This window comes from Megalobrama amblycephala, linkage group LG22 (genome assembly GCF_018812025.1).
Source record: "Megalobrama amblycephala isolate DHTTF-2021 linkage group LG22, ASM1881202v1, whole genome shotgun sequence".
Taxonomy (NCBI): Eukaryota; Metazoa; Chordata; class Actinopteri; order Cypriniformes; family Xenocyprididae; genus Megalobrama; species Megalobrama amblycephala.
The window spans coordinates 4,150,511-4,177,645 of record NC_063065.1 but is presented as its reverse complement, the minus strand read 5'-3'; the positions used below and the strand labels follow the sequence as shown (position 1 = coordinate 4,177,645).

At 35.3% G+C, this 27,135-nt stretch overlaps 1 protein-coding gene across 4 annotated transcripts in view; it reads right to left on the bottom strand.

The window, feature by feature from the left end:
• The window catches only part of capn15 (calpain 15), a 30,606-nt gene extending 6,992 nt beyond the window's left edge, over positions 1–23,614 (bottom strand). The window contains exons 1-10 of one of the 4 annotated variants that reach the window (XM_048173796.1): positions 23,266–23,614; positions 18,552–19,325; positions 10,268–11,732; positions 5,330–5,538; positions 4,829–5,012; positions 3,639–3,862; positions 2,228–2,353; positions 1,855–2,007; positions 547–708; positions 233–459 (exon numbers count right to left, since the gene is read on the bottom strand). In XM_048173796.1, the coding sequence (XP_048029753.1) occupies positions 233–459; positions 547–708; positions 1,855–2,007; positions 2,228–2,353; positions 3,639–3,862; positions 4,829–5,012; positions 5,330–5,538; positions 10,268–11,732; positions 18,552–18,736 (2,935 nt within the window). In that variant the 5' untranslated portion in view covers positions 18,737–19,325; positions 23,266–23,614. Of the gene's footprint in view, positions 1–232; positions 460–546; positions 709–1,854; positions 2,008–2,227; positions 2,354–3,638; positions 3,863–4,828; positions 5,013–5,329; positions 5,539–10,267; positions 11,733–18,551; positions 19,326–20,073; positions 20,736–23,265 lie in introns of those variants that run through there. The other 3 variants (XM_048173797.1, XM_048173798.1, XM_048173800.1) reach the window with 3 other exon arrangements.
• Positions 23,615–27,135: the final 3,521 nt, after the last annotated feature.

The window sequence follows — 27,135 nt, the reverse complement described above, 5'->3', positions numbered from 1 at the left end:
AGAAGGAGGGGCTTCATAGAGACAGGAACTAAACAGAGTGTTACTGACAGACTGGGAAGTGAGGAGCTGCAACAATGGAGAATAATGAACATTCAATCTAGTAGAGCCCAAAATAAAATCAAGACTCTGTAAACGGGAATAGCATGGCCTCTTTAATCTTGTCTAAAATGATTTCTGGTTACTCTTCAATGTTTATTCATTCCAATCCAGCGTCGTCTCTCCATCTGTGTACCTGGTGTTGACGCCCCCGTCAGGTCCATCTGCCAGTGGTTGAAGGCACAGCAGACCACAGCATACTCTCCCGGCTCCAGCATGACATCACATCCTACAAACTTCTTCACCGCGCGCTTGCTGTGTGCTAACAGACGCCCCAGTACCAGCTTATTCCCGTTACCGAACGATGCCCGGAAGACCATAATGCACAGATCCAACAGGTGACTGTCAGCCGTGTCTGAACGCCTGGTGGATTGAGAGGGATTTTATTTTGTTGTTATTTTATGATGAATATTTTATGTCTCATTCTTTATTGATTCTGATGTTATTTACCTGCTGCCCTCCTGGAAGAGGGCGAACTCCAGCGCGGTTCTCTCCAGGACCGTCAGCGCCGTTACCGTCACCGGTTTACTCGCCCGGCAGGGGAAGCAGCCCTGCAGACGAACCTCCTGCCAATCAGGATGGATCTTGCAGATATCCACCGAGTCAAAGTACCTACACACAAGATACACCAACCACAAATGAAAAATACTATTGGGAATTTAACTAGATCTACTGATATATTGGTGGAGAATCTTATATTTTAGCCATTTTGAGCATCAATTCATTGGCTGGGTGAATTTTTAAAAATAATAACTATTATAATTATAAATAATGATAATAATAATAATATTGATGTTTATTTTTTAAATAAGTAATAATTATCATTAATCATTTTTTTATTATTAAATAATGTGTAAAATGCCAAATTAATCATTTTAATTTAATAATGTTTATTAAAAACAATAATTATTTATGATTTAATAAATATGGTGTAAAATGCCTTTAATTTTTTGCTTTCATATTCATGCAGATCTCATTTGCCATCATTAAATATATAAAACTAATTCATTTTAATGTAATATGTTTTAAAAATAATGTAAATGTCTTTAATTTGTTTCAAATTTATGTAGATCTCATTTGCCATAATTAACTATATATATTTAATATAATATAAAATAAATAAAATGTATAACATTTTAATATTTGTAATTAATATAGTGTAAATCAAGTCTCATTTGACATCTTTAAATATGTATTAAATATAAAATATATTCATTTTAAATATTTTCAATAAATATGGTATAAAAGAAGTATTTTATTTTTGTTTTCAAATGTATGTAGATCATCATTAAATAATATGTGCAATAAATTAAAATGAACAATGTCTCTTTTTAAATAAATATCATTTATCATCAATAAATATCATATAAATATGCCCTTTTCAAATTAAATTAGATTTAATTTGTCCTCATTAAATAATATTTGTATAATATAAAATTCATTAAAAGTTTATTCTAATTTTTTATTTAGGATTTTCAGGTGCTTAATAATATAGTATTTTTTTTTTTTTTTTTAATTTATGTAGATCTCATTTTCCATCATTAATATGTATATAATAAACAAATCTAAATTTTAATAGAACACATAATATAATCTAATACAATATACTACAAATAATACACAGGCCATCATCCTCCTGCACATTTAGACCTACACTTCCGCCCACTAATGAGATCCTCGTTATTTATGGCAAACTGTGATGAAGATCATCTCAGATTAAAGGTCAATTTAGCACAGATGAATCAGTTAATGACTCACTTAATGAAGTCCCCGTACTCCATCCAGAACACGCCTTCACTGCTGCCGTGAGCCATGAGCTCGACACGCAGATGCTGCGGCCAATCGGCCCACTCGTCCGACCACGAGCCGTTCCAGGAGAACCGGCCCCATGGGTTCCTCAAACGCAGCAGTCTGAAACAGAAACCCCGTCCTTTATGACAATCTCTCACAACGAGTGCACGCGTCACTTACAATATAAAAACAATTCACTTCCTCATGCATGACCTCAGGAAACCTGTATGGACTACTTTTCCAAGCATGACAGGATGAATCATTTTCATTACATGGACAGCAATGTTATACGTCATCTTTAGTGTCATGTGGGTGAACATGTTGCGAATATGCGTCTGACCTGTAGCCCTGAACGTCTCTGACGTCCAGTATGGAGTAGGCGTGTCTTGGGCGGAGCCCCAGAGATTCATATACAGCATCATCCACCTTCATGTTGCCGCCTCCACAAGACGCCCCCATCAGAAAGCTGAGAGACACACACAGCAAAACCAAACCTAATGAATATTCAACACTTATTCACTTATACACAAGTGTTATTTTTACCATCATTGATATACTATTATAGATTCTATTAATAACTTGAACTAGTTTTATTTTTAGATTGTCCATTTGTGTTAGTAATTTTGTTTTTGTCATTTTTGTGGTAACACTTTACAATAGCTTAACATGAACTAACAATGAACAATACTTCTAAAGCATTTATTAATCTTAGTTAATATTAATTTCAACATTTACTAATACATTATTAAAATCTGTTAATATTATTTAATAGATCTGACATGGAACTAACAATAAAAGGTTGTATTTTTATTAAATAATTCTCACAATGATTAATAAATACTGTAACAAATGTATTGCTAATTGTTAGTTAATGTTAATGCATTAAATTATGTTATCTTATTGTAATATATAGCCTTTATTAATTTTTATTTCAGTGTTGCTTTTTAGTTATGTTAGGTCTTCAAGTTAAACTAAATGAAAATGTTGCTGTTTTTTATATTTTATTTCAAGTAACAATGTTTTTTTTTTATGGTTTTAGTTTACTATAATAACCCTGGTATAAAAATACCATATGAATATTCAAATTAACCAATAACACTTTCAATTCAAAATATGTACGCTTTAATCATATGTTTTTTTTTAGCTGATATATTTTTTTAATAATCTTTTATTCCAAATTTTACAGTTTCCAAAACAAATACAAACACAGAACATAAAAAACAGACGTGTACATTTTATATTATATTTTACATTTTATATTACAGTTAATATTTTATATAAAATTATTATAACAACGAGTAGCATAATGACTGAAAATATCCAATAAGTGTGTCTTTTAGACATGATATAATATTATAAATATTCTAATAATAATAATTATAGACAATGTTTATAAATAATATAAAAACTAATCTTTTGCATTATAATTGGCATTGTTCAGCTGATTCTGTGTGCAAAACTAATGCTAGTATGTGGACACTAATTACCCGGTAATTTGAGCCCTGTAATTGCCAAGTAGCCTAGAAACACTTTAAAAGGCACTTTCTAATTTGTAGTGGCACACTTTAGAAGCAATTTCCCATTTGTATGCCTTGGCTTTTTGTCTTTATTATAAAGGACAAAAGATGCCTTGTCATCTCATAATGTGCCTTGAAATTAGTGAGTCCAGCGCACAGTGAATAAATTACAGGAGCCAATTTACAGGACAATTTGTCTAATAATCTTGAGTGCGTGTTAACAGTAAGTCGTACCCCGCCTCTTTGGAGCTGAGCATTTTGGCCCATATGAGGTCCGTGTCGATTGGTTCTTCACGGGGGTTGGTTGAGCTGACCTGCAGCATCAGACTTTCACAGGGGGCGCCAGTGAGCGTCGCCAAACCCTCGATGGCACGACCGGCCTGCAGCGCAAAATACGAGCCGTGCAGCTTCGCGAGAGCCTTTTCTATCAGAGCGACCCACAACTGCCTCCGCTGAGCCTGACGGAGAGAGAGAAGAAGAAAAACATAATAACACAAGCCTCTAGCAGGAAATAAAGCAGCAGACAGGGATGTAATATATGGAGTAACATAACTATTTATGAATCTCATCATTATGAAATTTTGGCTGATTTCATTGTCTGTTTTGTCTGTCAGTTGCATTGTGAGCTTAAGAAGAGATTTACTTGCATTAAAATTATGCAATAAAATCTTGCATATTAAACTCAGAATAATGGAAAAAAAATATTGTATAATAATATATAATAAATAATAATATAATAATATATATAAAAATATAAATATCAATTGTACAGTTAAAATGTTATTATTAATAACTGTATATCTTTAACATTTATTCATAGTTTATTACATGTGTTTCTCAATGTTGTCGTTATAAAATTTTGGCTGATGATTAATTGTCATTCAAATAATTAATTTTTATTGCCTTTTTTGTTTATGTCACTTGCAGTGTGAGCTTAAGAAGTTATTTACTCACATCGAAAAAAAGTATTTAAAATGTTTTAATATTATTAAATTGATATATTTAATGATAGCAATCATATTTACATATATATACACACACACACATATATATATATATATATATACACACACACACACACACATACACACACATATATATATATATATATATATATATATATATATATATATATATATATATATATATATATATATATATATATATATACATACATATACACATACACATATACACATATACATATATTATTACACATATACATATATATATATATTACTTTATCAATACTTCACATTGTTTAGTGGGTGAAAATGTGCAATTCTTTATTCACTTATTTGCCGGCAATATTTGAAAGTGCTCGGTGATCGTGGTTCTCTCAAATAATCACAATCAGGCAATAAATTACAAAATAAGGGCTTAAATAAATCATATGCAACAAACTCAACCACAGCAACACAAACCTGTGAGAAGAGCAGAAATCCGTATTCGTCGCAGGGAAGCATGTCGTCCACCAGAACCGTCGTCCACGTTCCATCTTTACAGAGCCGCACCTGATACGCTCCCTCGTGGCATATGGTTCTGGTGATCATCACACGTTCCACTAACTCGGGCCGCTCCGCTAGCACTGCCAGAGCGCTTAAGAACCTGCCAAATACAGCAGCGCGTGTGTGGTGTGATAAGAGCCACACTTCAACATTTCAATCCAACTTTGAATGAACCACTAAACTGGGGCTGAAATTATTCTGTGCACAACAACACACACCATCAAAACACACCCAAGATGATAACTGACGCCACTTGCACTAATGAGGTCATGTGACCAATAAAAAAAAAGTTTAAATGCATAATACATCCAGTATTTGTGATTAAACAGTATGCAGTATACACTATATACTACTGAGCTGTATGCAGTACACTAGTTCTCCATTTCAAACACAGCCATAGATGACAGACACTCTTACCAGCAATTTCCCAGAAGGCCTTGCAGGATGTCAGAGGGGCGGGGCGTCCTGAACACAGACCACTTCACGCCACGATCCTTAAAATTATTGCAGTTAATCTCATGAGGGCGGAGCCACTTTTTGATTCGCTGCTGGACGCTGTCATTCTCGGGGAACCCGACCGAACGTGGACCAGGAGGGAAACTGTCATCCACGAAGTTCACCGCGTTCTACAACAAACACACAAGAAGATTGTAAGATATCAATCACACACAAAAAACTGCATTTGTCATCATTAAATAATATAAAAATAATGTGGATATATATATATATATATTTTTTTTATATATATTATATAATATAAATATATATAATATTTAATAAATAAATGTAATTATAAAATAAATTAATAATAAATTGCAATGTAATATTTTAATAAATATAGTATAAATTAAGTCTTTAATTTTTATTTAAATTTATGTAGATCTCATTTGTCATCATTAAATGTGCATGTGCATACAATAAAAAAAAGAATTCAATTATTTTTAATAAATGTGTAAAATATTATTTTTCTCAAATTCATGAAGATCTCATTTGCCATCATTAAATACATATTAACATTTTAATTTCTATTATATATTTGTAATAAATATGGTATAAAATAAGTCATTTTTGATTTTATTTGTCATGATTAAATATTGTGAATATAATAAAAAACTAACTAAAATTGTATGAAAATGTTTTTAATAAATACGGTGTAAAATAATTAATTTCTTTTATATAGATCTCATTTGCCATCTTTAAATAATATGTATATAATATACACATACACACTGGAAGCAACTGTGAATATTATATAAAGCATCTTAGATTTAGTTTATTATGGTTTCAGCCACTTCACATAACATCCTTAACCAGTCAAGAACGCCAAGGCACCTTAAAAAGGCTTTGCTGCAACTAATCACTGTCAGTGTGAACATCTGTATAAATTCCACATGTTGTGCATCAGATGAAGACACTCTGAAGAGTGACGAAACAAGTAAAGTTGCAATAAATCAGTCCAGAAGCTTCTGGATCAAAACTGCACCAGTTATTCTGCAGGAACAATAAACCTTCAAGCATATATCCTCACAGGCAGCAGCTCACGCCGCACCTGATTTTTTTTCCTTGCGGGAAAAACACGTGTATGCCGGAGAAATAGGGGTCATTTTGACTCTGGGGAGCGGTTTAATTGCTGCTGCAACCATTTCTAAAAATACGTCTCCCAGGTTGTGAGCGCAGACAGTGGCAGATCGGAGGGGATGCTGGGAAAGATGTGTTCAGACATGGAAGGGTGAATATAAATTTTAGATGTCTGAAATCCCATTTGAAAGAGAGTGTTGGAAATACTACCTGATTATTAATCATATTATTTTAATATATAATGTCCTAATTATGCAGAAAAAAACAGCAGGTTCTAAACTTAGTTAATGATGCATCATCTTTCATTATGCATCAATTCTGAAGTGAGAACATCTGGGTCAAAGCTGCACATATAACTCAAATTAACATTCATGTTGGTTGATCTGAACACAAGTAAACAGGCTACAAAGTCCTCAGATCAGATCACTCAGAGCATCTTCAGAGGAGGTCAGGGACGCTTACGGCCACGTTACATTTGCAGTGTAAACGTTAATGCAACCTGATGTGCCCTAAAAACAGCGAAGGACCATGCAAGAAAAAAAGCAAAAAGATGTGCGTCGTCTTAGCTTGGCCCAGAAAAAAATCTGGGGATTCATGTCATGTTGCATCGACCCTCCTGCGGAAATAACGCATATAGTCTGGAAACCAGAGACCCTGGAAAATCTCAGATTACAAGAGCTCACTGGAGAAGCGTTTGAGACGTGGAGCGTCTTGTAGTAGCATCCAAATATGATACTAACAAGTATTTATTGTTTATTTAATGTTGAGATCACAAGCTCTGAAGCTTTGGTTTGTACAATGAGTGTCCTTTAAGAGGGGTTTGATTACACAAGTGTAAAATAATTCTTTAATTTGTTTTTCAAATTTATGTAGATCTCATATGCCATCATTAAATAATATATAGATATTATAAATAGAATGAAATTTTAAATAGGCTAAAATTTAATATGGTATAAAACAATTCTTTAATTTTGATTTTTTCAAATTTATGTGGATCTAATTTGTATGGAAGCTCGTTTCCGCCACTAAAAAAAATTAAGGTATTTGCGACTTTTTATCTCACAATTCTGACTTTTTTTCTCAAAATTGCGAGATTTAAACTCACAATTCTGAGAAAAAGCGTCAGTCTTTTTTCCATCATAATAAGACATTATAACACAAAATTGTGAGTTTATATCTCGCAATTGTGAAAAAATTTCCTTTATTTTATGGTGGAAACCAGCTTCCAAAAATGTGAAATCATTAAATATGTATATAATATAATACTAATTACATTTTTTATATAATTCATTTTAATTATTAATTATTTTTTTTTTATGTATGCAGCTCTCATCATTAAATACAATGTATATAATATAAAATGTAATATTTTTAAATAAATATGGTGCAAAATATTTATTTTCCAAATTTATGTAGATCTGATTTGTCATCATTAAATAATATGAATATATAATATTTAATGTATAAAAAAATAAAATATATAAAAAATATAATATTTTTAATATATTTTTATATAATATTATATATATATATATATATATATATATATATATATATATATATATATATATATATATATATATATATATATATATATATATATATATATATTTTTTTTTTTTTTTTTTTAATTAAATTATTTCTAAATGTATGTAGATCTCATTTGTCATCATTAAATAATATGTATATAATATAAAATTAACAAAAAATTTAATATAATATTTTTAACAAAAATGGAGTAAAATAATTGTTTATTATTTATTTTCAAATTTATGTGGATCTCATTTACCATTATTAAATAATATATCATTTACACAAAAACACATGGTAAGTAATTTAATTAATTTAATTCTAAGCATCCAGACATGGTTTATCACAGTTAAGTGACTACACATAACATTCTTAACCAGGCAAATATATTCAACTTCTAATAAGATACATACTAAGTACTTATTATCTGTATATTGTATTAAATGTAGTCATGATAAGCTCTGTTTGTTTTCATACTGTGGCTCGTCTTGTTTTCGACCTTTGGTTTGTAATCAGAGTCCTTTAAGAGTTGTTTGACTACACAAGGGGGAAATTTGATTTGACTACCAATCTCAAGGCTAAAGTCTAAAAATTAACCAGAGGTTTGCCAAGACACCAATCCATTTCACAGGACATCATCAGAGATATAAATCTGACAGGAAATCTCCTGATTTAATAAGCAAGATCTTTGATGAGCTGTTCAGGCATGTTCAGGCCAAACCTGTATTTATGAGTCCCAGGATTAAGGAAGTTTAAAGACTCATAATTTAAAAGACAAAGCTTAGAGCTGTTTTAACTGTGCATAAGCACTTCTGTGTTCTTTTCTGAAACATTTATTGAATATGGACAAGGATCAAGAACAGGAAGTTCTTGGTATTTACATTTCAGACGCTACTTAAACGTCCTTTCTGCCTGAACAGAACATCACAGGCTGCACAGTTGCTGTCAGCATCTCCTCAAACACAGTCTGACCATTTCCCCCTCTAAGAAGGTCAGAAATAAATCAAATATTTAGAAGATATGAGGGCACCACTGGTTTCATGATGCACTGTGTGTTTGTTATACTGGCTCAGTTTCAAAGATGAAGCTGCGGTTTGATACCAATAAACGTCAGCAGAACAGAGCAGCACGGATGTTTAGATGATGGAACATTAGTATTTATCGGGTTGTAATATAGAGATATATTACAGTATACTGTAAACACTACAAATATCTAGAGATGCACCAATGTATCAATCACTGACCGATTATTAAAAAGGTGTATATTTGCATACATATTCAGCAAGGACACATTAAATTGATCAAAAGTAACAGTAAATACATTTATAGTGCTACAAAAGATTTCCATTTCAAATACACACTGATCTTTTGAACTTTTATTCATCAAAAGGGTCCAAAAAATGTGGAAAATCATTGTACTAATTCATACCCTTGTTTCAGTTAAATAATGACCACAGTCTAACTAAATAAAAATAAAGGAATGAATTAGTACAAAATGGCCACAATTGACATAAACGAGGGAACAAATTAATAAGTTGTCATGTGATGGACTCCGTAGAATATAGTATCGCTGTTAGATATTTCAAATTAGTATCATATATGCAAAAAAGTATGAATCGGTGCATCTCTAGAAGCCACCATATGTACTTAAAGGATTAGTTCACTTTCAAATTAAAATTTCCTTATAATTTACTCACCCCCATGTCATCCAAGATGTTCATGTCTTTCTTTCTTCAGTCGAAAAGAAATTAAGGTTTTTGATTATTCTCCTTATAGTGGACTTCAATGGAGCCACTAAGTAGAATAGGGAAGGCGTAGGACATACAGTGTAAGCTTTTTGAAGAATACGGAAAGCGGAAGCACGTTCAAGGTGATATTTTGTGTTTATAAAGCATATACAGTTGTATTTTTTTCGAAAGTGACCGATAGTTTCTCTAGATAAGACTCTTATTCCTCATCTGGTATCGTTTAAAGCCCTTTGAAGCTGCACTGAAACTGACATTTTGACCTTCAACTGTTTGGAGGCCATTGAAGTCCACTATAAGGAGAAAAATCCTGGAATGTTTTCATCAAAAACCTTAAATATCTTTTCGACTGAAGAGAGAAAGACATGAACATCTTGGATGACATGGGGGTGAGTAAATTATCAGGAAAATTTTATTTGAAAGTGAACTAATCCTTTAAAAATACTACACTAATCACAGTTAAAAAAAAATCCTTTTTTAAATCAAACTGACATTGTCTTACCTCTCTACAGAAGCTGACGATATTTTCCCACAATTCCTTGGCCTCTCCCTCATCCGTGCGTCTGCGGGCCTCCACATGCATGCTCTCCCTACGTTTGAGCGGTTTCCCCGTTTTGCGCAGATTCAGGTACTGCTGCGGGGTGTGACACGCCGCGCAATGCTTCATCCTTCCTTCGTTCAGCAGCGTGCACGCAGGACACGTCCACTGACACGCGCTCTTGTCCTGCGCCGACGGGGACGAGACGGAGGAAGATGAGGCAGAAGTAAAGGCACGCGTGTGGGAGTGCGGTTGTTTCCGAGAACACGACGAGCAGCCGGACGGCTCAGAGAAACCGTGCAATTTGGACGATCCGCAGGCCGTGCAGTGGCCCGTGCCTGTCGGATTGCGCAACGTGCATTTGGAACACGCCCAAGAGCTGAAGTCCGGACTGGACGGCGACGCCGGCGTGAAGCGCACCGATTCGCCCAGCACGTCGATGACGTCGCCGCCCGAACCCGGCCGCGACCCTCGACATGAGTCGCACCGGCCGGCGGATGACGAAGGAGGAGCCGTTGGGGCGGAGCATCCGGGGCACTTCCAAGAGGGCGGAGATGTGACTGGAGGGGCGGGGTTGTTAGGCTCCTCCTCCTCCAGCACACTGAGGCGCTTGATTGGGTAATTGTCTGATGGCGGGAGGGGCTTGGATTTGTTAGGCGGGCAGGTTGAGGGCGATGTTGGTGAGGGGGCGGGGTTTGGAGGCCGCCCAGGGGGCGGGACTTCCCTCCGGCTTCGAGGCACGGGATTATTCTGAAGCGAGGACAGGGAAGGGGGCAGAAACGGGACGGGGGGTGGAGACGGGGTTTCAGAAGGAACTTGGGGTGGAGAATCTTCGGTCAGATCAATGAGAAGCGGCACGGACGCTCCCGCCGTTTGTGTGGGAAACCCTGCCACCGGTGTACGCACTTCCGGGACCACTAGAGCTTCGGGAGGGATTTTCGGTAAGGAGAGTTTTCTTGGACCTCCACATGCTGAGCATGACAACGCCACCGGAGTGTTTACTAAAGTACAACGAGGACACGCCCACTCCAATGACCCCTCCCCACACATAGACACCTCCCCGTTGGACTCCGCGCACCGTGACTCCCCATTGGCTACCTGCCCTTTGGCTTCAGGGCTGGAGGCGGGGTCTACGGGAGTGGGCGGGGGCTGCTTGGGTGGAATGGGTCCGTTGGCTGTAACTGGAGCGGCTCCGCACACAGAACATGAGCCTAATCCATGGTGATTGGTCAGGGTGCAGCGTGGGCAGGACCAGCGAGGTTCCTCAGCACTGCTGAGGCGCAGAATGTGATTCAAATCCGGCTTCTGCCGGGGAGCTTCGCAAATGGAGCAACGCAAGGAACCGCTGGAGTTAAGAAATGTGCAGCGTCCGCATGACCAATCAGAATTCCTCACAACTGCTGCCATCGAACCAGGAGAATGAGAGTGACTAAAAAAAGAAAGAGAGAGAGAAAAATCTATTAATAAATGAAATTAACACTGGATATGAAAATTAAAGTTCTGAGCACAAAATACATACAAAAAAGTGGGCAGAACGGAGATCACAAAGAAAAAGGAATATGTAGAGAAGAAAACCGTATGGTTTTCAATAGAGTTCAAAGAATATTTGGCCATATAAAATAGGTGAATAAACAAATTTTTAAAAATCTTTTAGATTTTTAGATTGTACACACACACACACATTATATATATTTGATAATTGATTCGACAGCACTAATATATATTAATATATTAGCATCTACCATAAAAGTTTGTAAATATGTATATGTGTGTGTATGAACGTCTAATATATATATATATATATATATATATATATATATATATATATATATATATATATATATATATATATATATATGGTGCTGTCAAATCGATCATATATATGGTGCTGTCAAATCGATCGTATCTGACATAAGTTTGTGTATATATATGTATATATACAGCATATATATATATATATATATATATATATATATATATATATATATATATATATATATATATATATATATATATATACATGCATATATATATATATATATATATATATATATATATATATATATATATATATATATATATATATATATATATATATATATATATATATATATATATATATATATATATATATATATATATATATATATATATATATATATATATATATATATATATATATATATATATATATATATACACATATATATATATATACACAAACTTATGTCAGATACGATCGATTTGACAGCACCATATATTTTATATATATATATATATATATATATTACTACGGAGTACAGACTAAAGATGAATCAAAGGAGAAAATATCTCTAATTAAAAACAGGCAAACATGATATTTGCCAAACATGAACCCAACTGTTTTATACACTTTTGGTCTTTGTGTCGGTTCCCTGTAAGCATGCCGAGACATTTGGCCCCGAGTCTCCAAATCCATCGCATACACGCAGTAAGACATTTGTACTGTGAGTCACAGTCATTAGCACTGGTCAAACAGAACTGGCCCTCATCCCACTGCTTATGTGTGTGTGTGTGTATTATATGACTCAGTACTGATACTAACTGTCGGCTCATGCTGATAAATAATGCAAAGAATCAAAGCTTGTGTAAGCATCCGAGCATGTGTGTGCAGGACAGACTTGCATTCTGCAGCCTGTACACAAGAACGAGAGCATGGGTGTGTTCCGTGACCTATTAACACTGCTGGGAAAAAGGGAATTATTGGCGGAAAAAGTTCACCGGAGTATGCGATATAACAGCATTCCAACTGCATAATTTTTTTGGCTTTGGGCTGATGAACATCATGTAGGAACAATGCTGACGAGAATCCATTAAAAACAGTCATATTTGAGTCACATAATGCAATCTGGGACAGATGAAATCTGAGGTGAGGAAACACCTTCATTACGCGAATGAGGAAAGGACAAACGAGGTCAAAGAGCCATCAGAATTCATAGAACAATCCATTTCTATGAATTAATATGGACATGTGCACTCAGGCTTGATGTGTCCTATATAGAGGAGGTGATACGGGCGAGCTGTGATACTTTTTCTCCAGATATAATATGTGTAGGTCTATTTCTATATAGATACAAACCTTAACGTCTCAGCTACAAAATAGTGATTGTTTTTATATTTGCACCATAATTGACCAGGAAAAATGCATACAGTTATTCGAACACACAATGACGGGGCATGTTGTCACAGTGGAACCTGCTAATAAACCTCTGATACTTTCAGCAAAATGTAAAAAGTAAAAGAGTTAACAAAAAAAAAAAAAATTAAAGGTAACACTGAAATATCAAACTATTATTTTGGCCAATAACTAATATGGTAATTAATAAATTAAAATGAGCGTGACAACTTGCCCCAACCTCATTTTCATGAAAACATATTTCCAGACAAATAAAAAAATAAATAAATATATGATGATCCAGGAATTTTAAAATTTTGAAAGCAGCATACTAAAGCAAACTGACATATTAAAAACTGTGTGTGTATCTGAGTTAGAGAGAGTTACAGGGAGAGTTTATTCTGAATTCTGATTGGTTGAGGTGATAGGAGCTTGTTGCTATGGGAATAAATCCTCAGTAAAGCCTCAGAGAGCAGCAACTCACTTTCTACCACTGATAAAACACTCAGGAAACATCCTGATAATGATCAAACACGCGCACACACACACACACACACACACACACTAAAGGCGTTCAGCTGGATTCATGGTGTACTTGTCACACTGGGACACTCTACAGCATTTATGTCTCAAAGTGTCAAAGGTCATGCGTGTTGTTTTTTGATGTTACACAACTTCACCTCAGATCAAATTTATGATGAGAAGTAGATGGAAATGTGACACCTATAATTCTGGCATTTTTTTAAATGACTAAAATTGAAATAAATCAATAAATCAATAAAAACACATATAAAATGATTAGACCCAGAAGAAATGTCAAGACCTTTTTTCTGCATTTTTTTGTGCTAAAATTCTGAAAAAATAAAAAATCAGTGTATATTATATATATATATATATATATATATATATATATATATATATATATATATATATATATATATATATATATATATATATATATGTGTGTGTGATTGACGAATAAGGTTTTTAAAAGTGTAAAAAAACATAAATGGATATAATTAATTTTGAAGTTTTATTAAGTGTTAACAATGAGATTATGTGGTTTTTATAATCAATTAACACTGCTTTTGTCATTTTTTACAAGATGGACAAAATTTGTCACCAAAAAAGTCATTCGGTTTAACCAAAATTTCGGTTTTACCAAATGACAAAATTTTCAAACAATGCTAACAGGCTGATATCTAGCTTGCTAGCAAAAGGAATCAATCAAACATTTTATATTTAGTACAAGTTTTTTAAATATTACAACATTTTCCATATTTTATAGCGGTTGTACCGAATGACCTGATGTTTCGGGACACGCGTATGAGCAAGTTTTTCAAATAGTTAAAAGGGAGTTAGATACTTTGCTTCATGACCATGTGGTCATTTGCAGGTGTCTGAATGATGTCACATGATATTGACCTCACGACTTGATCTAAAATGGTCTCTTTTTATTGGTTACTCCAAATGACATCAATAAAATTCTTTTTTCCGTACATTCTTTCTCATAACAAAGCAAAGACTTCTACACATAATTCTAATACCATTTCGCACTATGTTGATATATGATGTTATAAAATCATACCAGAATAAAAAAATATTTTAATTTATTACATTTTAAATCACAAATGAAATATTGTGTATTGGTCTTTGGACGGTTAAACCGAATGACCTTTTGACACTTCAAAATCTTTAAAATACCTTTATATGAAGCAAAATATAATTAAAACCTTTAGGATTCAATAAAAGAGATCTAGTTGTACTACCTTACATACTTTGGATGTCAGATCTTTTTTTTAAATTATTATTAAGGCCTTTGAACAAAAAAAAAAAAAAGACACGTCATGTCACTGACCCATATATACACATAAACTAGTCAATCTCACTAATCCACTAGCTGGATGTTGGGGACTAGACTTGAGGACTGGATGTTGGGGCCCATCAAGACCCCATATGTTTAAAAAAAAAACATAAAAGTAAACATTAAATATGTACAGTGCAAATATGAGTCTGAAGAGGCTCGCAATTTGACGCTGGTGGAAACACATTACATAAAGTGCTTGTGAAGCTGCCTGGATTCTGTTAACACAAGAAATCCTTTAGAAAATAACACAAGGACATGTTGAGTTCTTGCACTGCTCAATCCTTATAAAAATAATATGACGGAATTGTTTTAGCAGTAAGAATAATTCATACACGCCTCGTCCTGAGCCATGTGACTCCAGCTGAGAGCTTGTTACTTCTGAAAGGCTCTTGTTTGAGCTCACTGAGTCTGTTCTTTGGAAGTGTCAGTTGTTAAAAAGGTCGGTGACAGACGTTTGTTTTACTCCTAGAACTTTTGGAAATGAACAGCCGCTTTCAGCAGATGGTGCTGCAGAAAAAAAAAAAAGGACATATCTCCAAGCCTGGCAGCTGAACCGCTGTTTTCTTTAACCCGGTTAAATATTCTACACTAGCATTTTAGTTTTTTCCCTCTTAGGTTCACTTAACATGATAGCCATGGTTTATTTATTTTTTTCATAATTTTTATATTTTATGACCATTTTCCACCCTATTTCTGAGTCTTTAAATAGGTTGTTTCACTATTGTACATTGATTGCTTTTTGTGTAAATCACTTGGGTTACGATTAGTTGATCTGAAAGTACTGACATAGAATTAAACTTCTGTCATCTAATGACTTTCTTTTGTTTGTGAAGCATAAAATCATTTTTATTTTGAACACTGTCAAGCATCAAAAATGACATAAAAGCACCATAAATTATGAAAGAAATAACATATGACTATATTAAATCTCCTGAAACCATTCAAAAGATTTGTATGGAGGAACATACCTAAATTTAAGTCATTTTAATCTATAATAAAACTTAGCTCTTAAATATCGTTCAATTCAAGATGTTAATAACAAGACATGGAAGAACCAATGATGTTTTGATGATGACAAACCTTGCAAAATACATCTTGAGGAACTTAATTTGATTATAAATGATAATTTTGCAGCTCATTAGCCCTCCTGTATGTAAAAGAGCAGCATGAACGATCTACTAAACATCTTCTTTAAGAAAGTCTCACAGCTTTGGAACAACATGAGGGTGAATAAATGACAGAATGATCATTTTTGCATTTTAGCACCTCAATGGCTCATCATTTAAAGAGCAAGACGTACGCTGGTGATTCAGCTCCATCAAATCTGCCTCAACATGTGATGCAAACATCTATGTAACAGAGAAGAACGTCAAAGATCTGTGTTATCAACACACACACACACACACGTGAAGCCTCACGGGTTCACGGGTGCCCCTGGCAAACAGTGGTAAAGGGAAAATCCTCTAGTAAAAAGATGCCTTCAGTGCCATCTGCTAAGTCCAGACCATCTGCTTATCAAACACACACACATTCAGAATCTGTCCAAGATGTTTCAGTTATACACTGTATTGACACAAACACACTCCATTAAACATGATCCTACTGCACTACATACACTGCTGTTCAAAAGTTTGGGGTTTGGAAGATTTCATAAAATGTTTTTGAAAGAAGTCTCTTCTGCTCACCAAGGCTGCATTTATTTGATCAAAAATACAGTAAAAACAGTGAAATATTATTACAATTTAAAATAACTATTTTCTAATTGACTATATTGTAAAATGTAATTTATTCCTGTGATCAAAGCTGAATTTTCAGCATCATTACTCCAGTCTTCAGTGTCACATGATCATTCAGAAATCATTCTAATATGATGATTTGCTGTTCAAGAAACATTTCTGATTATTATCAATATTGAAAACAGTTGTGCTGCTTCATATTTCTGTGGAATTCATCATACTTTTTTTTTTTTTTTTAAAGGATTAGTTCACTTCAGAATTAAAATGTCCTGATAATTTACTCACCCCCATGTCATCGAAGATGTTCATGTCTTTCTTTCTTCAATTGAAAAGAAATTATGGTTTTTGAGGAAAACATTCCAGGATTATAGTGGACTTCCGCCTATGTCACGCATGTCACCTTTCCAACATGATTACGTAATGCGTGGCACATCGCAGATTTGTGGTTAAAAAGGATATAAATTTACATTTTTTTAGAAAATGACCAATCGTTTTGCTAGATAAGACTCTTATTCCTCGTCTGGGATCATGTAGAGCTCTGCACTGAAACTGACATTTGGACCTTCAACCCGCTTGAACCCCAGTGAAGTCCATTATATGGAGAAAAATCCTGGAAAGTTTTTATCAAAAACCTTCATTTCTTTTCGACTGAAGATCTTGGATGACATGATGGGGGTGAGTAAATTATCAGGAAATTTTAATTCTAAAGTGAACTAATCCTTTAAATTCAGGATTCCTTGATGAATAATAATTTAAAAAAAAGCTCAAAAGAACAGGATTTATTTGAAATATAAATATTTTGCACCATTATAAATGCCTTTACTGTCACTTCTGATCAATTTAATGCATCCTTGCTGAATAAAAAAATTCTTTAAAAACAAAAAAACAAACAAACCCAAACCTTTAAATGGTAGTTCAAAATACACCAACAACCCAGAATGCAGAAGCAACACCTCAATCCTAATTTAACTCGGAATAGCATTTCCAAATGAAATACAGGGTGGGAATATTAATCAGGAATTGATTGGATGGTATAAAGTGGGGAAACATTTTCATCAGAATAGCGTGCACATATAAAATGTTTGCAAAAATGCACCCAAAAAACTACATTTAAGATTTATATATTTGAATTGCATATAAAATTTCCACAGTTTTAACATATATGTAATAAACTTAATGTGATCCATACTTGTTGGTAAAACATAAATAAAACAGGTCAGAAAAAAGTTTACTATCTATTTGATTTTATTTAAATAATCACATTTTCAAAATGCATTTATTCAAATTGCTTAAAATCAGCATTTTTTTTTTTTTAAACGTTTATGTTAAATCTGTGTAATCCAAATGAATGGAAATTTTATATGCAATTCAAATACATAAGTCTTAAATTTAGGTCTAAATATTTATTGTTGAGTGTGTATTGGTAAACTAAACAGTCATGTTGACCTGAAATCACCTGATGAGGTGAAGCTGGCGCATGCATGCGTTTACCTGCGTTCTCTGTGTGGGATAGGCTGCTGCTGCTGCTGTTGGCGTGTGATGAAAGTGGTTCCCCACACCGGGCTGCTGTGGCTGGTCCTGAGCCAGCCCATCGGAGCGGCTGCGGGGAACGGAGCCGTACCGAACCCGTGATCTGATTCTCTGTCCGTGGTTAGAGACGACGCAGAACTCCCCATTGCCACGACAACGAACAACTTCTAAACACACACACTGCGTCCCTCTGTTTGTCTTTCACACACATAAATACACACAAACGCAAAGGTTCTGAATCTCAGTTTGGTGGGTCAGACATCTCCTCTAGTCAGCCAGAGATCAACACCAGGATGTGTGGTCTGTGATTGACAGTGCTCACGCATGCATGCGTGTCTGCTGGCTAAAAATGTTCACAAGATCCACGGGTGGCTTTTCCCAAAGGTCTGCGAGGGCCACGGGGCCCTTCAGCTCAACGGGCCCGGTCTCTCTAAGCCTCAGGTGACGTTTAACCTGCCGTAACCTCGCCTGAGAGGAAGGACGACACTTCAGGGATGGCAGTACAATACATTACTGAAGCACTAGAGACAAAAACACGCCGTTTACAGCTTTAAAAGAGGAACTTCGATGCAGCGAGAAAGTTTCCAGCCTCGTCCCGTCTTGTTTTTCTATGCGACTGGTTGAGTCACGGCGCAGTCCCTCTAATCATGTTCACTGCCTGTCTCTCTCTCTCTGTCTGTGGCTCATCTTTCCGCAGCTGTCACCGGGATTACGATGCGTCACATTTCATCCAGCCTGCAGAAGCAAATATTCCTTTCATCGCAAACAAACATCAGCGTCCAGAGAACAAGCATATGAGTCTGTGTGTATCTATGCATGCGAATAAGTGCATGTATGTGTTTAATGTGCATGCAGTTCATCTGCGAAACATGCGAGGGCCATTTTTACAAACACTATACAGTACAACCTATTAAAAATGGACTTATAACGACATTTGAAGAGGTTTTAACTAGTAAAAAAAACACCTTAAACAGGCCAAATGTTTAAATAAAAATATTTTTAAAAAAGGTAGTTTGGCTGATACAGATAACCAATATTATTTTATGGCCAATATGACTGATATAATGACTTTTGCATGCTTAAAAAATATTTTTGCATTTTATATTTACATTCAAGCACTGAAACTCTGTTTTAATTGTTCAGCAGAAATGATTTTAGAATTTTAGCATAATAATTCTGTGTGCATCTAATCCAATACGATATGCATAATATATTAAAATACTAATTAAAAATACCAATAATAATAATAATTAAAAATCTGCCAACTTAGCCACCGATATATTGTGCATCTCTAGTAAGAGTATGATTACAGCATAGAAACTATAATCAGCCAGATATAAAACAACATAACATATATGCAACCGCGCATGCATGCAATCATGTGTGTGTGTGCAATATAAGTATCAGTGTGTGCGCATGCATGTGTGTCTTCAGCAGCAGTGGATTCAGATGACATATAGAGGTTTGTGTGTGTGGTTCTGACCCAGCGGAGGCCCTCAGCGGGTCAGCCTGCAGGTGCTGCAGTGAATGTCCTCCTGCCTGTACAGATCCAGCTGCTCCTCTCATCTAAAGCTCATGCAGATGTTTATAACGTGACAGCGTTGGCTGTGAAGGTTCTCATCTGTCTCTCCAGGCACCGGAGTATCAAGTTTGACACTCAGATCGTGACTATGAATATTTAACGGCGCAGAGAGGCTCGGGTGAGGAGGTGCAGTGGTCTCGGGCCCGGTGAGGGCAGGAGCGCTCCGGTTCCGCCGGTCCGACGTGGGTCCTAACTGCGGTCCAGCAACGAAAGCATCCGGATGGATGATATAGACAAATCCCTGCGGCTAAAACGCTCCCGTCCGGATGTGAGGTTCGGTCCTGTGCGGTTCCGTGAGCCACTTCGGTCACTCATGATTCGGCTGGAGCGGAGGATGATGATGCTGCTGCTGCCGCGCGCCGCATAAACACACACAGCCAGCAGCCAAACTGCAGCGGTGCTTTCATGCATCTCCGCGCGGGACTCATGATGACAGCATGCATGTGTCTAAAGCGCAGTTGCATATGATGCGGTTATTTATTTGATTCGGTTCTTAATTCAGCCTGTTTCTCTCCAGCACGCGCAGATGCGCGAGGATTACGGCGAGTCAGCAACGCGCATGCGCATATTCAACACACAGGCTCTGCTAAAGGATTCAGAATCTTGTTATATATATATATATATATAAGTGGGTGAATCTCACATAGCCTGCCAAGAATATTTCTGGGTCGTATTTCACCTTTTAATTTCCAGCCAAAACGTGAATGAAAGGGTGACTGTATGTTGTTTCAATGGTTTTTATGAGCCGTGATGTCAACATAAGTGGATGTGGAGGTCAGTTGTTTGTCTTTTGTTAGTGTGATGAAAGTGTTTATTTTTTTTCCTATATTTTCAGAGATACTGAAGAAATATCCATAAAAATTTCAGATCAGTGCATTATGAAATGAAAGAAGATAAATGCTAACTGAGGTGTAATATGTACAAAATGTGGGAAATGGCAATCTTAAAGGGGTCCTTGATTATGATTTCACTTTTTTAACTTTAGCTAGTGTGTAATGTTGCTGTTTGAGCATAAACAACATCTGCAAAGTAAAAAGTTATTTTGTTTTAAAGAACTCGCTATTTAAGGACTACAACAAAGGGCTGGTAGGGACTACATGAGCTTCTTCATGGGTAGGTGACATCACAAACCCCAAAATTTGCATAAACCCCGCCCCCCGAGAACATGCAACAAAGGGGGGTGGGGCCATGTTGGGCTGCTTTAGAGAAGAGGAAGAGTTGTTGTAGTAGAGTGTTGTTGTCATGTCGTCATTTTACGCCAAACGAGGGTCAATTCAACGCTGGATTTGCACAAAAGATGAACATGACGGCACATGCTAGTGGATGAGTTGAATCAACTCCACAGCAACTACATAAATTTATCCACTAACCATTCAGAAACGTCTAAAAGTTGTAACTTCTTCCTGAGTCTCTCCATCAGTGTCGACTCCGGTTTGAACAATGTAAGGCTGAACACCGTTACTGACAATCCTCATTGTGGCTGCGCGAGATTCTCCAGCTTTGTTTTTGTTGAGCAACCGAAGCGTGAGCTGTTAAAGCTCCGCCCTCTTCTGAAAAGGGGGCCGGGAGCAGCAGCTCATTTGCATTTAAAGGGACACACAAAAATGGCGTGTTTTTGCTCACACCCAAATAGGGCCAAATTTATCAAGCTATAATAAATGATCTGTGGGGGATTTTGAGCTGAAACACATTCTGGAGACACCAGAGACTTATATTACATCTTGTGAGAGGGGTCTCCTTTAAATGTTCCAGTTATTGTAATCAGCTATTTAGACGCATTAATACTAAATATTCTAAATGCAAACTTCAAAAAAGAAAAAAACAAAAGTCCCAAAAACACTCAGAAACTTGGGCTGTGACCAGTCACATAAGAATTCATGCATTCAGCACTGCCTTAATCATAGCAATATCATCACGGTGAAAGAGCAGTAGGCCAATGAATGCGTGTTCAGACAGTTTGTTGGTCTAGTAGGCGTGTTTAATTCATGCAAGTTCCACGGAAATTATGTTCTTACACTTTCGCAATACTTCAGCTCACGAAACCGGTCTGACAAGATCTTATGTACGCAAACACACACACACACACACACAACTACAGATTCTTGTGGGGTGAGAGAGCCGATGTGTGAATCCACTTACTGAAACCACAACAGACTTCTTCATGGCCTGTGTTATGCACACATATTTAAATAAGACATGTGACGCTGACAACAGCAGATTCATGAGAAAATGAGTCACTGTATAGAAACACACACACACACCTTTACTTAACATCTCAATGGGCTCATACCATAAACTTCTGATGTAAAGCTGTACTTACACTCGATATTTAAAAGATGTTTTATATAGTTAAAAAATATTATTTGAGCACAAACGCAAGTATAGTTAATAAACCCAACACACACACACACACACACACACACACACACACACACAGTAACACCTGTTACACTGTATATTCAGAGCCAACTGACCCATATGAGACAGACAGATTGCTGGTTTCAGACAGACAGACTGAAACTGCACTTCAATAGGCTTACTAATAAATAATCGACCATGAATTGATAGAAGAAAACAGAACTGAGGACTACAGAGAGTGAAAGACTTTCAGTTTGAAGACTGTTTCTATTATTCAAGATGAGTTATTCATATAAGAAACTCCTCACACAAATTAAATTCAGCTTTAGTTTGATGTTTTCACACACCACTGGTTAAAATAACAAATTTCAGCTGTTAAAGGAAAATTTCCGCATCTCAGAATTCACTTCCTACTTCAGATGCATCAATAGACCACCTCCAAAGCAGAGCCTAAACCAGCACTTAAACTGTCCAAACCACAGCTTACACTATTACGAAACCAGCGTTCGAATTTAGAACGAACAGTTCTTTCAATGACAGAATGTTACATTGTATCACTTCGCCAAGGAAGTTGAACAGAAACGATACAATGTAACATTTGATTTGACTGTCGCTCGAGCACTTAAAGAGACAGAATCATACCGAACAGAAACACATTTACATCAAATAACCTACAGCTTGACACGTGATGTTTGTTATGATCTATTTAATCTGTGTTTAAAAAAGTGATCTTACTCGTGAAGCACAGGCAGACCTTTGGATGGATCGATCTGATCTTCTCTTCCTTGATTTGCCCGTTTAACTTTCGCTTCTTTGGTCCGGAATGAGAAATGTATTCCCCAAAACCGTCATAAATACGCGTCTTCACTCTCCACGAGCTCCTTTTTTCCGCCGATCCATGCTCGTTTGTGGATAGGTCGGTGTGTGTGATCTGGCGGGTTTGATCTACTGCATTAATCTCGCAGGGTTCCTCATGCTCTGTGGTAATAATCACAAGAAACAGATCGCTGCGTATTTGTCGTAAATCCGCACTCGTTTACCGCGCTGAGCTGGTCAGATAGCGTAACTCCCGTTCAGAATACGGATTTCTGAAACTAGTTTCCCAAAATGCCTTGTGTGTATTGGAGAGAGAGGTAAATTCTTATTGGACCGCAAATGTCGTCGACCAGTAACTGTTTCCTAGGAGACGCACAGAGTTATTCCTACAGGGGGCGCTCGGCGGCCCAGATACCTGAAATCCTCATTGAGCAGCATTCAAATTCAAGTTTTTTTTAATTTATTAAAAATATTTGTTTGATAAAATCTGTGAATTTTTAAATCTACCAATTACAAAAAAAAAAAAAATCATATCTGAAATCCGCCAAAACAGTGTCTATAAAAAAACTATTTTAAATCCTCATTGAACCAATACAATCAACTGATTAGCGCAAAAAAAGTAACAGATGTCACGTGACAACGCCTTCTACTTCATCAGCGTCCTCCCGTCCTTTTTTTTAATTCAAAGAACAATAATATACAGTATGTCATGAAACAATATCAAAAGGAAGAAGAGAAAAAAAAAAAAAAAAAAAGAAAAGAACAAATTACAACAAATAAAACGTTTGAAGGCTGCATACGTCATCGAGGCGGTCTCTTTTAAGAAAAGTAACCGTACTTTTATTTCAAGTTACTTAACTTGAAATAAACGGTTAGTTTGGTATAGTTTATTTTTACAGACTGCTGAAAGCTACAGAAAAAAGCAAATGGATCACTGCAATTCACAGAAACAGCTGGACTCCAGGCAGAGAAACATGGATTTTCAGTTATCATTTTGTGTCAAAATGTTGGATTTTGGGGTAAAATCATACTTTATATATTGTATTGTTATATATTGTGTCTCATCAATTTAATATTTAACATCTTATATTCTGCATAATTTGGTGTTTTTAAATAAACACTGACAAAAACTATCCAAGTTTTAGGGCTGGACAATATGACGATATTTATAACATTGATATAAGCGATTTAGACCTACCTATATTGTATTTATATAAAGCGTTCACAGGCAGATTTGCTTTATGTGTTTCCCCGGCGTCGAAATCAGGCACATTTAACCCTCTACCGCATAGTGTTGCCATATGGCAACATACTCTTTGTGTTCATTTCCTTGCCACTGTCACTTTAAGAGAACATTCTCGTTTTTTTGGTAAGAGAAGACTTTAGTTTAGCCAATTATGTGCTTTGGTTAAGTCACATGACATGCAATTTTTTTTTTTCTGTGGCGCGATTTCTGACAGACTTTTTTTTTTTTTTTTTTTCTCGATTTCTGACAGACTGCCGTCTCTTGTCGGTAGTTGCTGAAAGCAAACTAAAACGTCAGTAACAAACAAGGACCCGCCCATGTCATATTAACAAAAAAAAAGTTAACATCATCTGAGTAAGTTATGGTAAGTTATGATGACATATTCACCACTCAAAAAAGGTTTATTCAGGAAACACGACTCCTGGCTGCATGTCAACATCCATGGATTATTTTTCTTTGACATGTCATAAGACATGTCGAGCCCAACCTTTAGTGTGATCGTTTGTTTTACTCGCGTTTTCGCAGTTTCCTCTATTAAATCCAGTCATGCAGCAGCTTCTTTTGCCACTCAGTCCTGCTGAGGGAGCGCGTTCTGGCGGGAAAGTGACGTCTATGCATACCCTCTATTGTTTGGATGGTGAATTGCGACATCTAGCGGAAGAATGACAGTACTGCTGGACAGCAATATCAGACGTTCCAAGTGCCCCCATCTAGTGGTTAAAAGTGGAAGTTCTGAGAAAAGATATGTTCTTTTTCCTAATATTTGTGGTTTCAAGCTGTTATTAGAGCAAGCATTGAGTTTTGCATATAATAAACATAAGTTATGGTTTATTTGCATGTGGAAAGAGTGAACAACAACAAAAAACATACTTAAATATATTGTTTAGAGAAAGCTCTAAATGAATGTTATTATATAATAATTATATATTTTATCTTAACATTTATCAGACAGAGAATAAATAATAAAGTCATAGAATAATAACAGAAGTCAGATCCATTTGGGGCAGTGATCCTCCATTTGAGAGCTCTGGTAGCAGGACTTTGTACTAATCCAGATCTTGGCGGCGTGGGAAAAAAAAGAAAATCCTACAACCTTCATACACAGTTTCAGTGGCATTTCTCATGTATTCATAATCACAATCAAATTTCTTTTCAGTCTGTTGCTATAGCAGCATGTGAACTGATTTAATCCTGGTAATTCCGTGTCACCCGGTGCAATTGAACTTGTATGGAATATCACATGTGCCAGGATATATTACATATCCCAGGATTTCTCTAGTTTGGGTTTGTCCCCCCAGACTTATTCATTTAAAACAATCATTAGTTAAAAATTTTAAAATCTAGAAAAGTCTGTTTTGCACCTAAAACAACATTTAATGCAAAAACTTTGTAAAAGGTTACCGTAGTGTTGAAATTTCGATGTTAATTCACCCATGAAAGTCATATTATCAATTATAATTTCTACATTTTGTATATATATATATATATATATATATATATATATATATATATATATATATATTTTTATATTTTTTTTCACAAATAATCACTACTGCTTACCAAATAGTTTAGATAATGTTTTACATAAAACTTTATAGGCCTATTTCTGATTAAATAGGGTGAATTCAGGGTGATTGGGACACTTTTGCCATTGAAATGACTTGGAAAAAGTGTCCCAATCAACCTGAATTCACCCTATTTATGTAGGCTATGTAAAAATGTATTTATTTACTTATTTATTTATATTATATCCAGGACAAGTAACTTAAAAAACGTTTAATTTTTCAAGAATTAATCCAGTCAAAAGTGCATTTAATTGAATAATTAGCCATATTGGACATAATCTGTCATCAAATAACCTGTCATCAAATTATAATAATTAAAACCACTCCCTATTTCCCTGTTCTCTAACTCGTTTGAACGTGTCACATCAAATTAAAATGAACAAGACATGACAAAAATCTAATTTTACTCTCGGAAAGATGCGTGAATGAGACACACACACGGCTAGGAAAGTTTTAAAAACCACAGAAATAAAATAAGCGGCTAGAACGGAAGTTAGCAATGAGACGCATCGTGGGCGGGGCTTAATGGACCGAGTTTGTTTGTATTGGTCAGATACGATCGGTCTATATTAATTCTCTTTGTGTATTTTCTATTTAATTCAAGTCTATTAAAGCTGTTATTTTCTATTTTTGTTGATATAATAACACATAAATTCTAATACCTACAGAATATATGAAACATTGCCGAATATAATGAACATTTAATATTAATACACAAATAAAAGTACATTTAAGAAGCATATCTAATTTGTATTTATAATATAAAATTATGTATTTTAATATAAAAGTGTATTTATGAAGAAGCGAGGCTACAGCGTTGTCACGTGGTACCTATTACTTTTCTCAGCGCGGGACAGAATCAACTAGATTTGTTTCGAATTTCTTCATAGAAATTACAGCATAAGATATTCATTTATGTGCTATATATGAATCTTTGGAATAATAACATTTAAACCATTATACTTTGTAGTGTGTAAA